A 13,335-nucleotide genomic window follows, 5' to 3' on the forward strand; every position below is an offset into this window, starting at 1 on the left:
TTCTAAGAGAAAGGCTTTGGGTTCACCCCAATCGTAAGCTTAACGATATTACACGCTACTACAATATAATACAGTTTCTCGTTTCCACCGGGGGTGGGGGTGGGGGTTGGGGGAGGGGGTGTGAATCTTGCGACGCCAATGCGATGCAACTATCGAATACTATTGAATATTATCGGGCACCGTTCGGAAACAAGGATGGATACGATCGGTACTTTAATAAAAATGAAAATGGTTCGTTCTTAACGTTTGGGGGTTCATTAATTACGCGAGGACGATTTTGGCCATTTTTGACACCCCTTCTCTTTACATAAGGATACATTAAAGTAAATTTTCGTTTGACTAACGTGAAATATAATAATCATTTTACAATCGACAAATTAAAGCGAAATGAAAGTTGGGTAGAAACTAGATCTTCTATTTTTCAGATTTGAGTTTAAATAAATAAAGAAGTTTGCCCGCCCTTGTTCCAGAAGGAAGTTGTAGTAAGAATTAAGAGGAGATTCGTTGGATTTCGCGTGTTCGTTTCAGGTTATTCGAGGTATCGATGCATCGATCGCGTGAGCAAAGAACACGTGGATCTGTCGTTACGAAAACGTGAACGGTTCGGATGCAACGAAAGACGAGCGTGTCCTTTCATCACAACAGAGATGGAGTGAATTTCGTTACTAGAAGGTATTATGACCATAAATAATGATAATTTTAATATAAAAGCAGCAATACACACGTGTATCAATATCTCTCAAGTGGTTAATATCTTTTTATATAGACGAGAATCGTGACTATCTCCAGAAACACTCGAATACGTTTTTCCCGCGCTGATAAAAGGACACGAGCGTCAAGGACGATCCTGCATCATCGACGAGACGCTTTCTCCGTCGATAAGAAAAGAAAAATGCTCGAGAAAAATTTTACAATAATAATCTGCATTCCTATTCGTAATGAAGGCAACGATTGCACTTTGCCCCAGAAAGATCGAAGCAAACGACCAGTAGTGATATACTTTCGTCACAGGATCGATCCTTCCTACGGGATCGGTAACGATCCACGATGATCCGAGCCGGATCGGTAACGTTTCCCAACGACTTACCGACGATCGATCATGATTTTTCACCTATCTAAAGAGATTCTACGACACGATACAATGTTAGGATCAAGAGACGCGCACGAATATGTACAATATGTTAAGAGGCGGCTGCGTTTATACGCTGGGACACGGTTCGCGTTCAGGTAACGTTCTTCTGTTTTTACTATGCGCTCTTAACAAACGAATCAACATGAACGTTTTTCTATATTATCACGTTTTCTTCGTGTTGCTTTGGGTAAAGCTGGCCAAAGAATTTGATTCGAATAATCAGAACTGAAAGAAAACTTCACGTTATCTTTTCCCCTAGTAAAATAATTCCACAGTTTAGCTAATTAATTAAAAGAAAATGAGATTCGAGTTCTGAACTGCTGTAATCGTGTCTCCCTCGTGGTAACGCAGCATGAAACGACCATCACAATAGTGACCAGTGGTAGGAGACAGTATACACAATGTATATTATCTTTACCAGCGGTTCCCGCGCTTCGAAAACTCACTCACGCACTTACGTACTTGTTTTTCTCTCGCATTCGATAGTGACGATGTGATAATAGTTAAATAGCATCGGTAACGTCGTCAATGGTAACGATAATCAATAGGAATATAATGATAATAATAATAATCGTAATAATAATAATGACAATCAATAATGAAACAATTAAAAATAACCGTATCTCACGATGACCGTAATAATAATAATAATAATAATAATAATAATAACAATAATAATAATAATAATAATAATAATAATAATTAGTTAACGCTATATTATATATATTTATATATTTATAATATGTATTATTTATAGATGTATATTATATTATGTATTTCATTATTATTTAACACATTCTTTTGTACAAGTAAATCAATTAAGAATAAGTACAACTTGGTAGCAAAGAGAGATAGAATTATTATTCACTGTATATCTTTATCATAGTGAGAAGAGAGAGATATATATATATATAATAATTTTTTTGTGTGTGTATATATATATTTATATATATATATAATATATATATACAAATACATATATATACAAATATATATCTTATTTAATTCATTTCATTTTATAATAATATTCTTTCATTATCTTTATTATGTTTCAGACCGTAATTCTTACACTGCCGCCGATAATTGGCTGACGGAAGTGGCCTTTGACTGTACCATTCTTTTTCTACCTCTCGTTTCGTTTTCTTTTACTTTCTCCTTAACACGTTTTATAACCATTATTTTTGTTATTTATTTCACGTTCAACCTTCTTTATTCTGGAGTCTTTTCTCACGTCCCGTGACATTCCCAATTCCGTCCACCGCGAATAATTTCCGCGTTTCTCATCGTCGCGATTCGCCGTAGCGTCCAACTTCGGCTTTCCATCGATTCTTAAGATAGAGGAGGTAGAAAAAACAGCGAAAACGACGAGATATTTTTATTACTAGAAATATTACACGATAAAGCAGCGCGGCGGACTCCGCACGATTTCGATCGTCCGTCGAGACGCGTCCACAATGGTCCGGATGGCCAAAAATGCGGCCAAAATTAGGAAGAGTTTTCGAAACTTCGTGAAACTTGAATTTTGGCCACGTTTTTCGCGAAATGAACCGCCGTGCGACGCGTCGTCGCCAAAGAAATCGACGCTTCGGAAACGCGACGATGAACGCATCAACTTCTCCACAGAGATGGGCAGAAATTTATTCGGACAATAAATAATTTTTATTCGTTATTCGAAGAGTTTATTTAGAGAGGAATTTCGCCCATCTCTGCTCCTCGACGAGATAAACCGCGAAAATAAACGCGGGAGTCGGGCGAGGACTTTACTTTAATAGCAGTTGAGAAATGCTGGGGGAAAAATATATATATATATATATATGGTTGAAATATGCAAAGTCGAACTCGATTGTAAGGAATACCGGGGGACCTGATAAAATTTCATAGTTATATCTAGACTAAACAAAAAAAAAAAGGAAAAACGATAAAGAAAAAAAAGTATATTTACATGCCTGCATATTATCTGTACTATATGCTTTTTTCAACTACATAACGCTTAATATTAATGCTAAACGCAATTCATTTTCAACTAACTAAGAACAATACTAGTTAATAATAAATACGACATTCTTTTATATTATTAGTCTTTTCATCCGTGAATCTTGAAACTGAGATTACCATCAAATATCTCGCACGTTGATGTTTCTCGAAGTTACGAAAATTTGGTACGGTGGCTGGTATTAATTCGGAGTATAAATTAAGATTATTATGACTTTTTGCTGGTTACAGCCGCGACATCATCGCTGGACACGTGTTCGTTATAACCAAGTTCGACCGTATATAAAAAAGTTTGGCATTCCCGCGCCGAAAAATAAATATGTTATATACAGAGTGGATCCTAGAACGCCGTGAAACTGCGTGAAAGTGTAAGAGCAATCAAAGATGGCGTAAGAGACTCTTGAAAACGCTTCAGAACATCCCGAAGAATCGCCATATTTAAAAAGGTCAACATGCTGATGGGAAAATGTGTTGTGATGATAAATCGATTCAGTTCTCAGACACTGACTTTTAAAATAAAATCAAGGCTAAGGCAGGAAGGCATCCAAATGAGACTCATTCTACCGCGCGATAAAAAAAAAGGCGGGAAAGTGTATAAACCTCTTATGGCACTAAAGTATAACAACATAGGAACGCACAAAATGTTTAAAAATACATTTAAAAACCGCGCGATTTTATATATAAAAAAAAAAAAAAAAGATAATATCAGGTGATTCTCGACGCTTGTTTCTTACACAAAGTTAGACAATGCTCGAGGCGCGAGGCTAGCCGCAGAAGGCGGGAAATTCGAAACCCAGGAGTGCACTAACGACAACCTAGAGACTAGCCAAGTGTTTCAAAAAACTAATCAGCGTTCCAATCGTTGGAACTCTGCTTTCAATCGCGATTCGTAAAATCAAAAAGGAATCGTAGTTTGGCACTGACACCCGTCGACTCGAACTAAACACGCTCACGGGAAAGAAAGGAAGCGGCATTGAGAAGTCACGTGTTCAAATCGATAACTCGATGCCCCGATTGGCAAGCGCGAAATTGTTTCTATGGCACATCGAGCGCAAGATCACTTTCAGAATGCTTCGATTCCTCTATTCGAGACGCTACAATCCCTGTTTATTTCTAAAAAAAAAAAAAAGAAAAAAATTCGACATCTGACTACTCGTCTTAACGCTTTCGTTCGCATTCTCGCGTCCCGATCCCACTTTTCAGGGGCCTTCGCAAAGGCTTCACTTCCGACGCCAGGCGCGAGCAGCCTCGTCGTCTGTGAGCCAGACTTATGTCGGATAGTAGCAAGAACACACATTAAAATCATAGAAGATCAACGTTATTAGACGTGTTACGCAACGTGGCTGTCCGTAATTCTCCGATCGAAACGTGTTTCGTGGAATTCAGACCACGGACAAAATTCGTTCGCCCCCTTTTTCTTTATTTTTTATTTTATCCCCCTAGACAATTCGTTTTCGTTTTCGCTTTCTCTCCTCTTTAAGTTCCCTACTGCCACGTGGACGATGCACGTGGACGCATTGGTCGAGCGTTGTCCCGTCAGTTCTCTGGCCTCTGTGCGTACCTCCTCCGAAAATCGGTTATCTTAGTTCCCGCTATAAACTTCTGCGACTGGCTGGAGCAAGGGTTACGCATCACACGTCCAAAAGGAGCACACATGTCATGGTTTTTTTTTTCATTTACTGATATACGTATAATATGCGTTATAGATCCTTCGTTCGTGCGCGATCGAGGCCCGCGAAGCCTCCGCGAGAGATTCCCTGTGCCCCGTCGAGCGTGCCTTTTCAGTTCTGGGGCCACGAAGCACGCGCTCACCCGTCCAGAGATGGGCGAAATTAGAAGAAGGCGAATTAGAAGTTTTAATTTTGATTCGACGTGGGTACAATTTTGACCATTTCTAGGCTCTGTTATGCCGTGGGAAAGTTTCTTTGGATGAGTTTAAAATAGAACCTCTCTATTGCGCGCGCTTTGATCACTGATTCGCTTGCATTTGAGGCTGACAGTATCTCGACACAGGCATTTTTAAGGAGTGATCATTTGTGATTTGTTCTCGTGGTTTCAAGATTTTCAAGATATTAACGCCTAGGAAACTAGGAGGAAACTAACTAGAGGAAACTAACCCCTAGTTTAAAACGCACCTCAGAGAAGGCGAAGGCGAGAGTTGTTTCCGAGCGGATGAAGTTAAAATCGAGAGGAGGACTCGCGAATTATTTAAAAAGAGAATCGAACTGTAATTTCTCTCAAGAATTTGACGAACTTGGTCGTTGGTCGAGTCGCGTCTTTCGAATCGGTATCGTTGTGTTCTGAATCGGTTTCGCGAGAGTGCAGGGACGCGTCTAAAAATTCGGGACGTTTTCTTTACAAAAAATTGTTCCCTCCTTGACGAACAAACAAGTTGGGACGGGCGAATCGCGCGTAATCGTGCCCCCTCGCTAAGCGACGCGCTCGACGTGGATTTAATGAGAAACACCGTATCGTATAATAGTAATAATAATGATAATGATAATAATAGTAATAATAATAGTAATAATAATAATATTAATCAATTAATAATATATTTATCGTATATGCGTATATTAAATAAATTCTCCGATATAACTTACGGCTTAACCCTAAGCTTAGCTCGACTTAAGATTTAAGTAACCCCACCCTGTCGCGGGGATGCCCTTGCACCACCCAGGGCGGACTCCTTAAGAACCTAGTAAATCCTAAAACCGGAAGCTCCGCCGTACCGACAGGCCAGCTGCCTTTTTTTATTTTATTTACCTCTTTTTTCATTTCACCTTTTATTTTCGTTTCATTTTTTATTCTCTTTTATTTTTTTGTTAAATCCCCGTTAAATCTTTCATTTCTCTACACCTCGCGTATGTTCGCCTCGCGTTTGTTACGGAGGGAGGAGGAAGTGTTCCCGTGCCTGGATCGCTATCTCGCGGCGATCGAGGGAAACGAGAGATCGTCGAAGACCACCGAGGACGACGACAGATTGATTCCTCGGCGTTTAAACGACCGCGACACGCGACTTACACGCGACTTACACGCGACTTACACGCGACTTACACGCGACCCTCTTCCCTTTTGCCCTTGCTCCGTGTCTACGCGCGCATAATGATCGGTTATGATACCTACTCTCTGCAAGAGGTCCCACCGGAATGAAGACTCTTAGCTCGTTTGTCTTGGCGCCACTGTAGGAGAGATCGATCTCCTGTGGCGCCATTTCGTTGTGGCTCTGCAGAGTCCCACCTTTCTGTTGCTTTGTGTAAAACGTTGGAATATGCTTGATACATGGCAACAGAAGTGGAGCTTGTTCTGCTGTGCAACTCTAAAAAATATTTTTCCAAATTGATCTCCATTTACAGGGAATATCACAGATCGTAACAAATTTGAATTAAGATCGTAAAAATAGAACGAATAAAATCATATTTTTATATAGTGTGAATCTACTCGATAGGACGTCCCTATTCTCCCTAAAAATTCCTCATTAAAATTGCAATTCTTATGGGCTCGCTCATGCCATTAACCTTCCGGTATAAACCAGATGGGAGAGGTCTGGAGACCCAGATGTTAAAAGGTCCTGGTTCTAGTAAAGATCCTCAAGCAAACTCTCATCCAAGGGAAAGTTGACAGCCTGAGCGAGCCCCAAACTCTTCTGGAACCCGAGTCTGTCCACCAATAGGTGCGCGTACACACGGAGATCGCAGCGCTCGATTCGTCCCTCCTCCGTCGTCATTGTTCCCAAGCTATCGTTCTCTAAATTTCGATCCAACGCGAACAGGGATCGTGGTCGTCGTCGTCGTCCGACGGGAGAAAGAGGACAAAGGAGACGAGGGCACGACGATCGCGCAGAACCTCCCGCGAGACGAACACTCCCCGTTTAGGACGCGAGCTGCAACGACGCGCGAATCGCGCGCAAAACGGGGTCAGACCCGTGGACCGTCTCCATCGTCGGCGTGGACATCCCTCGCAGCGTCTGCCCGCTGCTCTGAGACACGACCTGTGGGTGCAGTAGCGACGACACCCGTGGTTCTCGCGTCGACGAGCGTGGCAGTCCTCTCCGCGTTCGAGGTCTTCCTCGCGGCCGCGACGATTCCTTCCTGGCTCGACAAACAGCGCGCTAGTGATAACAACCGGGGGGGAGAGACGAGCAATGGTTTGGATCTTACGGTGGTGGCGGCGGCGACAGCACTTGGATCTTACGACCCATCCTTGCCACCTGAAAAAAACGTTCAACGGAGCCTCGACTTCTTTCGCTAACACTTTGTCGACAGAGTGAGACCACGAACGCGATTGTACGAGGATCTATAGCTTGGGTACATGGAAAAGCTCCCTTGGGGGCGTGGCTCGAGCGTGGTGGAGCCGGTGTTCCGCCTTTAGGAGGTGAAACCTTTTATTGTGACTTCTGACTTAATTCTTCATTAATTCATGTGAAGCGTATTTATGAAATTTGTAAATAAAATAACGTAAGAAATACTTTAACTAGCGCCATATAATCCCGTCACTCCAGGGATCGTTTCCAAATATTCAAGCAATACATCCGTTCGTTCGTCGCCGACGATAAAACGCGTGCGTCGGTTTACGATTCTTCGAAAGACCACTTCGTGGAATATTCGTGCGCCTGTGAGCGTTTCCAATGGCCCGAGGTTTGGCAATAAACGGACGCAACTACTTTGACTTTAATTCTATCGAGAGCAGTTACCGAGAAGACAACAATACCGTTCGAACTTCGGGATACGTTAGAAAGTTTGGCAGATACTGTCCGAGTTTATGGAGATGGACCAGCAACCTCGACGATAGACTGCAAATTAGTTGCCTCGAGTAGGTAATATCGAACTTTGTGTATAATTTACATTGATTCTAAATCAAGATGGGAAAAGGTGACCTAAAGTCCAATTAAAGAACCCTTGAATACAAATTTTTGAAACGTAAGAGGACCACTACCTTGCACTAATGGGAAACAGATGGTGCTATAGAAATTGATGCATTTATCGAAATGTAATATCCTGGCTCAAATTCCAAACATCTGTCGTAATTACTGGAATATAGATTTTATGCATTCATGTCGAACGTATAGAGAACACATCATGCATTTATGCAAAATTAAATATTCCTGGTGCTACGCTAATTTATAAAACATTTATCTACATATCGTGTTAATGTACAGCATAAATGCATACCATCTGCATTCTAGTAATAAATATCCGGTTGCAATCTAACCCAGAGTTCTCAGGTGGGTCTTTTAACCTAGATCACAAAGTACTGATCGGTCTTCATAGACATTTCTCTAACCCTATCGTAATTAAAAAATCTACTCTAAGTTTGAACCTGTCAGACCTAATCTACCTCCTCTGAGAATCGAAGAATCTCTTTCCACGGAATTATCGTCAACGACGATTCTTCAGGATCAACGCGTTCGGTCGACAAAGCGTCTCGATTATCGTGCAACACAACACGAAGCTGTGAATCCACGTGTCTCTCTGTAGTTGGCCGTGACGTAGACACCAGGTTAGTACGCGATTGATTAATCAAAATTGCCCTGGATCGAAACCGAGACTCGTGCAATTCGTGCATGACGTTAATCGGTGTCAATCGAGCAGCTTTCGTTGTGATTTTTCGATACACGATCCACTCGTGGAAACTTCTCTATTTAACGCATCGACTTTATCGTTCGCAGTGTAGTGATGCTTCGAATAACGCCGATGCTCTTGCAGCTGGGAATACACTTTCAGCTGGTTTCCGTTAAGCTCACGGGCCCGCATTGGCGAACGATCCTCGGGCCGACGATCGTTCACCAATCGTGAATCCTGCCAGAGATGGGCAACTAGAGAAAAATCTGATGATTGGTCGGTGGCGTGTGCAAATCGAATTTGAAGTAGTCTGCTGCAACGAAATTTTACCCATCTTTGATTCTAGCTGGCAGGTGCCACGCGCGGTACCGTAGATCCTGATCCATGTTGAATGGAGAGAGATCGATCGTGAGAGGAATAATCTCCCCGAGTCAGGATCATCCACGTGGGTGTGATGTGTACCTTGATTGGACGAGTGTGAGGCTCACGATTGCGGTTGCGGTGTGTGGTCTCGCTTGTCTCCCGCAGGAGTCGGCGGCTTTATCACGGGCTTCTCCTCGTTTACCGGCGTGGGCGGGGCGTCCTTTCTTGGCGGCATCCTTTCGTTTATGGCGTCCAGACCCTTTGCCTCTGCGAACGAAGTGATTTTGTGGTTCGGCGAGAAGCCTTGGAGAGCTGGAAAGATTGATCGACGATTAGTATAATGCCGACGTAACTGCATCAATAATATCGATGCTTAGCTATAGTTTTCACATGTGCGAACGTTTACCGTTTTTTAGGGACGTCTTGCCACCAGATAACGCGCCAAGTGGTAGTGCCCCAGTCGGTGTCAGACCCTTCAGCTGTAACACGCTCTCGCTCTCCTCCCTGAAAGAAACGATAATTCTGTCAGATATCGCGTTTCTTACCATCGTAAAAAGTAAACCAGTCGTCTGGACCAGTTTTAAGTGTTTCCTCCTTGTACAGCGCAGGCTGCTGCACTCTTTCTCGCGCGATCGCAGTCGAACAGCGAAGCTTCGATCGATTTGAATGCAACCGTGGACCGTTTTTCTATCGTTAATGAATCGTATCGCGTAATCCGATGCGCGATTGTTCCACTGGTCGAACCAATTATGCCATTAGTCTCTGCGGCAGCGTCGACAAAATCATCGCGCCCCCACCCTTCTTCTTCAACAGGGACTTCCGACGGTGGTCCACGTTCCCGTGCAAGTAAATACCGTATTTATCGAATCACGTGATTGGTGGACGTCGAGATTCCAACCAATTAGGGATAATTTATCGCCACGAAAACGTGACTGCCTCGCTCGGCCGTTATTAACGGGGTATCGTTAATTGGATATCGGAACCTAAACTTATCGGGGCTTGCACCTGCTTGCAAGCTATCGGGGCTATCAACAATTTTAATACATATTTTCTTGAGTTTTAATATTAATCAACTAGTATTTGCCGAGTCAAAAATATTTTCGTATATATTATTCCGTATGTAGCGTGATTCTTTAAACAAATCAGAGCTGCTTAAGAAAATATCCCTAATCTAATCTGGGCTTCCCCTAGGTGCGTATCAACACTTCATATTCTCAAGCATGATTTGTCTGTTGAAGTCGTTTTCACAACTGCCAGAGTTAGTCATATGTCACAGATGTTGCGTTGGACACAGCTTGATGGTTTCAGCTGCGTCTGGAAAAGCGTTTTGACGTTTCGTGGCATTGGAGGTAATTTCATCGGGAGGTCAGAAGATACAGCGGCGCATAGGACCAGAGGGTCGCATAACACGTTGGTTCCGCGTGTAATCTAACCTGTTAATGCAGCTTACTGCAATGCCAGAGGAACGTTGGAACACTTTACCGAAAGGACACGGTTTATACCAGAGAGCCGCAAGCAGTATCAACCGTAAACAGAATTAATTACGCGAGCTACGCCTGGGGAACGACCGAATCACTAAAAATTGCTACGAACTGCGAACAAAGTTGGACGAGATAAATGCAAGCGTGAATTTTACTTTTCCAGTTACACTGGATTCGCTCTATAAATTAACTATGTCATGATATTTCTAATAACAAATAATAATATTGATTACTGATTATTTGAAATTAACGTAGCAAATTTGTTTACATATCTCCTTTCTATGTTATACCACACTGTATATTACAGTACAAAATATAATAATGCTGACCTGAGGACGGAGAAGACGCGCGCCATCTTGCCAATGGCTCTGATCTTGTTTCTGATTACCTCCTTGCGTAGATTGGCTGCTGCACCTAGAAAAGCGAGAGCATCGAGTTAGAACGATCGAGATCGTCGAATTTTCTGCACAGACACGGGGTGATCGACAAAATCGCGAAGGCAGGTCGATCCTAAACGACAGTGTCGAACGCTACGTCTACTCTCGCTAGCGTGCGATCAACCAGCGAGCTACCAGGTTCGAGTAGCATGGCTATCCTTCTAATCGCCAGAGAAACGATGCGCAGAAGCTTGTGAAATTGTCCACGGGATTTTGGCGATTTTCTTCGGAGAAAGGAATATCGAGGAATTTCATTGGCCTTCGCGAGATCGCCATCACGGATTGGTCCCACGACCCCTCGATCGCGGAACGAATCGAACTCGACGGCAACTACGTTATTCATACCACAGCTTACCCGGTGATTATGTTATTTAACAAATAAATAAATAAATAATAATCACTCGTTATCGTCGGGTCTCACGGCAAACAACAACGGCAAATACTACAGCCAAAAAACTCGGTGCACGCGACGAGCGTGTGCGTATTAGTCTCGATGTACAGAATTTCACTTTTTCCTTTGTGTCTCGAGGCACCTGGCAAAGTTCCTTTTGGCAAGGAAGCTTTTGTTCGTTACTCGAAATTTTTATCCAGCTTTAAACTTTGCTCGTCGCCGGTTTCGACGAACAATTTCTAGCAAGAGTTTCGCGTGGACTCGTTAAAAGTCTTGGTTCCATCGAAGTCAACTTTTGTCACGAAGAGGCGAAGAACGTAAGTAGAAATCTGTGCACACGGGGTGTCCCGGAAGTACAAGGGTTAAATTTATACGGCGTGGAGGGAGGATCGAGTGGCGGAAGATGATTTCTTTCTTCGGCTACTCGAGCCTTATTGCCGAGGGTTGCCATCTTTACAGTTTAGGAAAGGATAAAACTACTGGTAACAGGAGCGAGAAATTGCTAGTAAGGCTTGTGAAATTTATAGACAGCCATTAACTCCGCTAATGGAGAAACTAGGTACCAGACAGTCACTTCTGCGCGAGGTGAATGCATCTGCCTTGCGCACAAGTGGCCTTTTGGTCGTTCCTTTCTTCGCTAATGGCGCCAATGTCTCTACAGAGTCTTAAGACCCCAAGTGTCCAACGCAATTACAAAAAATCTTCTCAAATCTCAAAGTAGTCGCCACTCAAATATTCCTCGCGGTGACTACCACCGGCTACAATCAAAATTCACAGCCTCGCAACACAAAACTCCTGAGAACCAGACTCCTGTTATCGAAAACCACGGCAATCCAGTACTTAAATGTCCAACGTGTAAATTCAATCGCGTACTTAACGGGACACTCGGTACACACGCGTATCGTATATTTATATATGCATACAGAGAGAGTATGTGCACGAGGATAATAGCACAAGCTCATTGCATACAAATGCACGCAGCTACCGTGACGCGTGTGCGGTTGCACGTGTAAACGTGAAGCCGGTGCGAACGTGTATATGGCGTCTACGTGCAGGCCACCAGTGGCTGTATATCCAGGGGTGTTTTGTTATGCAAAAACACGAGATGCAAGAGAAAGAGGTCGCATGCACATGCAGGCTGAGCGCGAGATACGTACGCACCATCGGTCACTGCGGCGCTTTACCGCTCGCCGTTGGTAAATTCACCGCTACTTGCCTACTTTCTCGTTCGCAATAGCTTTTTTTTCTCTTTCTTTTTCGTTTCGGTGTACTTTTTTCAGATTTCTTTTCACGCGTTTTCCCCTCTATACTTTAACCCGCAACCGCACGCTAGAATTTTCACGACACACATGGGAATGCGACTCGGATAACGCGATAGCGATGGTACACGGGAGAATTTCTCAACGGACTTTTTGGAAATTGGAAGATCCTGTTTTTAGAAGATATTTAGAACGCGATGAACAGACTGCTGGTCTTTATGCAAAGTAAAATCTAAACAAATAAACCTACAGAAATTGAATCTAAGTAGGAGTTTATTTTACTCTGGAGATGTTGTAATACGAACTTTAACGTTCAATAATTATGCATACTCTTCCATGATGTGTGCATTTTGTAGTTTGTTCCACTTTCAAGTTTCGTGTAAGTACATAAAATTCCGCAGTCTAGTGATAAAATATTTACACAGAGGTTGATGAAGGAGTTCAGGAGTCAGTGGTTAACTTTTTGTGAAGTTAGAAATTAATTGAAGTTCGAATATATTAATTATTGTTAAATTGAAGATGTCACGAAAATTCTGGACGTGGAGTTGCGGGTCAAAACGAGGACTAAACGCGACGATTAATAGTCTAAGGGAGAACGTGTTGACTTAGTAAGGGTAGAAAGCCTTTCGAATATTGCAGCATAGTGGGATAGTTACCGAACAGTTACTTGCAGAGCTTTTGGTTTCTTTTGGGGGAGAGGTTAGAGTGATACTCGATCGCGA

General features: G+C 42.7%; 1 protein-coding gene across 3 annotated transcripts in view; it reads right to left on the reverse strand.

Moving 5' to 3' along the window:
- Positions 1–6,170: 6,170 nt before the first annotated feature.
- The window catches only part of LOC128889179 (uncharacterized), a 79,557-nt gene continuing 72,392 nt past the window's right edge, over positions 6,171–13,335 (reverse strand). For 2 of the 3 annotated variants that reach the window (XM_054146577.1, XM_054146575.1), the window contains 4 exons: positions 10,856–10,940; positions 9,452–9,549; positions 9,145–9,357; positions 6,171–7,331 (listed from right to left, as the gene is read on the reverse strand). In XM_054146577.1, the coding sequence (XP_054002552.1) occupies positions 9,167–9,357; positions 9,452–9,549; positions 10,856–10,940 (374 nt within the window). In that variant the 3' untranslated portion in view covers positions 6,171–7,331; positions 9,145–9,166. The remainder of the gene's footprint in view (positions 7,332–9,144; positions 9,358–9,451; positions 9,550–10,855; positions 10,941–13,335) is intronic. The other variant, XM_054146578.1, reaches the window with a different exon arrangement.

Source organism: Hylaeus anthracinus, unplaced genomic scaffold, assembly GCF_026225885.1.
Source record: "Hylaeus anthracinus isolate JK02 unplaced genomic scaffold, UHH_iyHylAnth1.0_haploid 11997, whole genome shotgun sequence".
Classification (NCBI taxonomy): domain Eukaryota; kingdom Metazoa; phylum Arthropoda; class Insecta; order Hymenoptera; family Colletidae; genus Hylaeus; species Hylaeus anthracinus.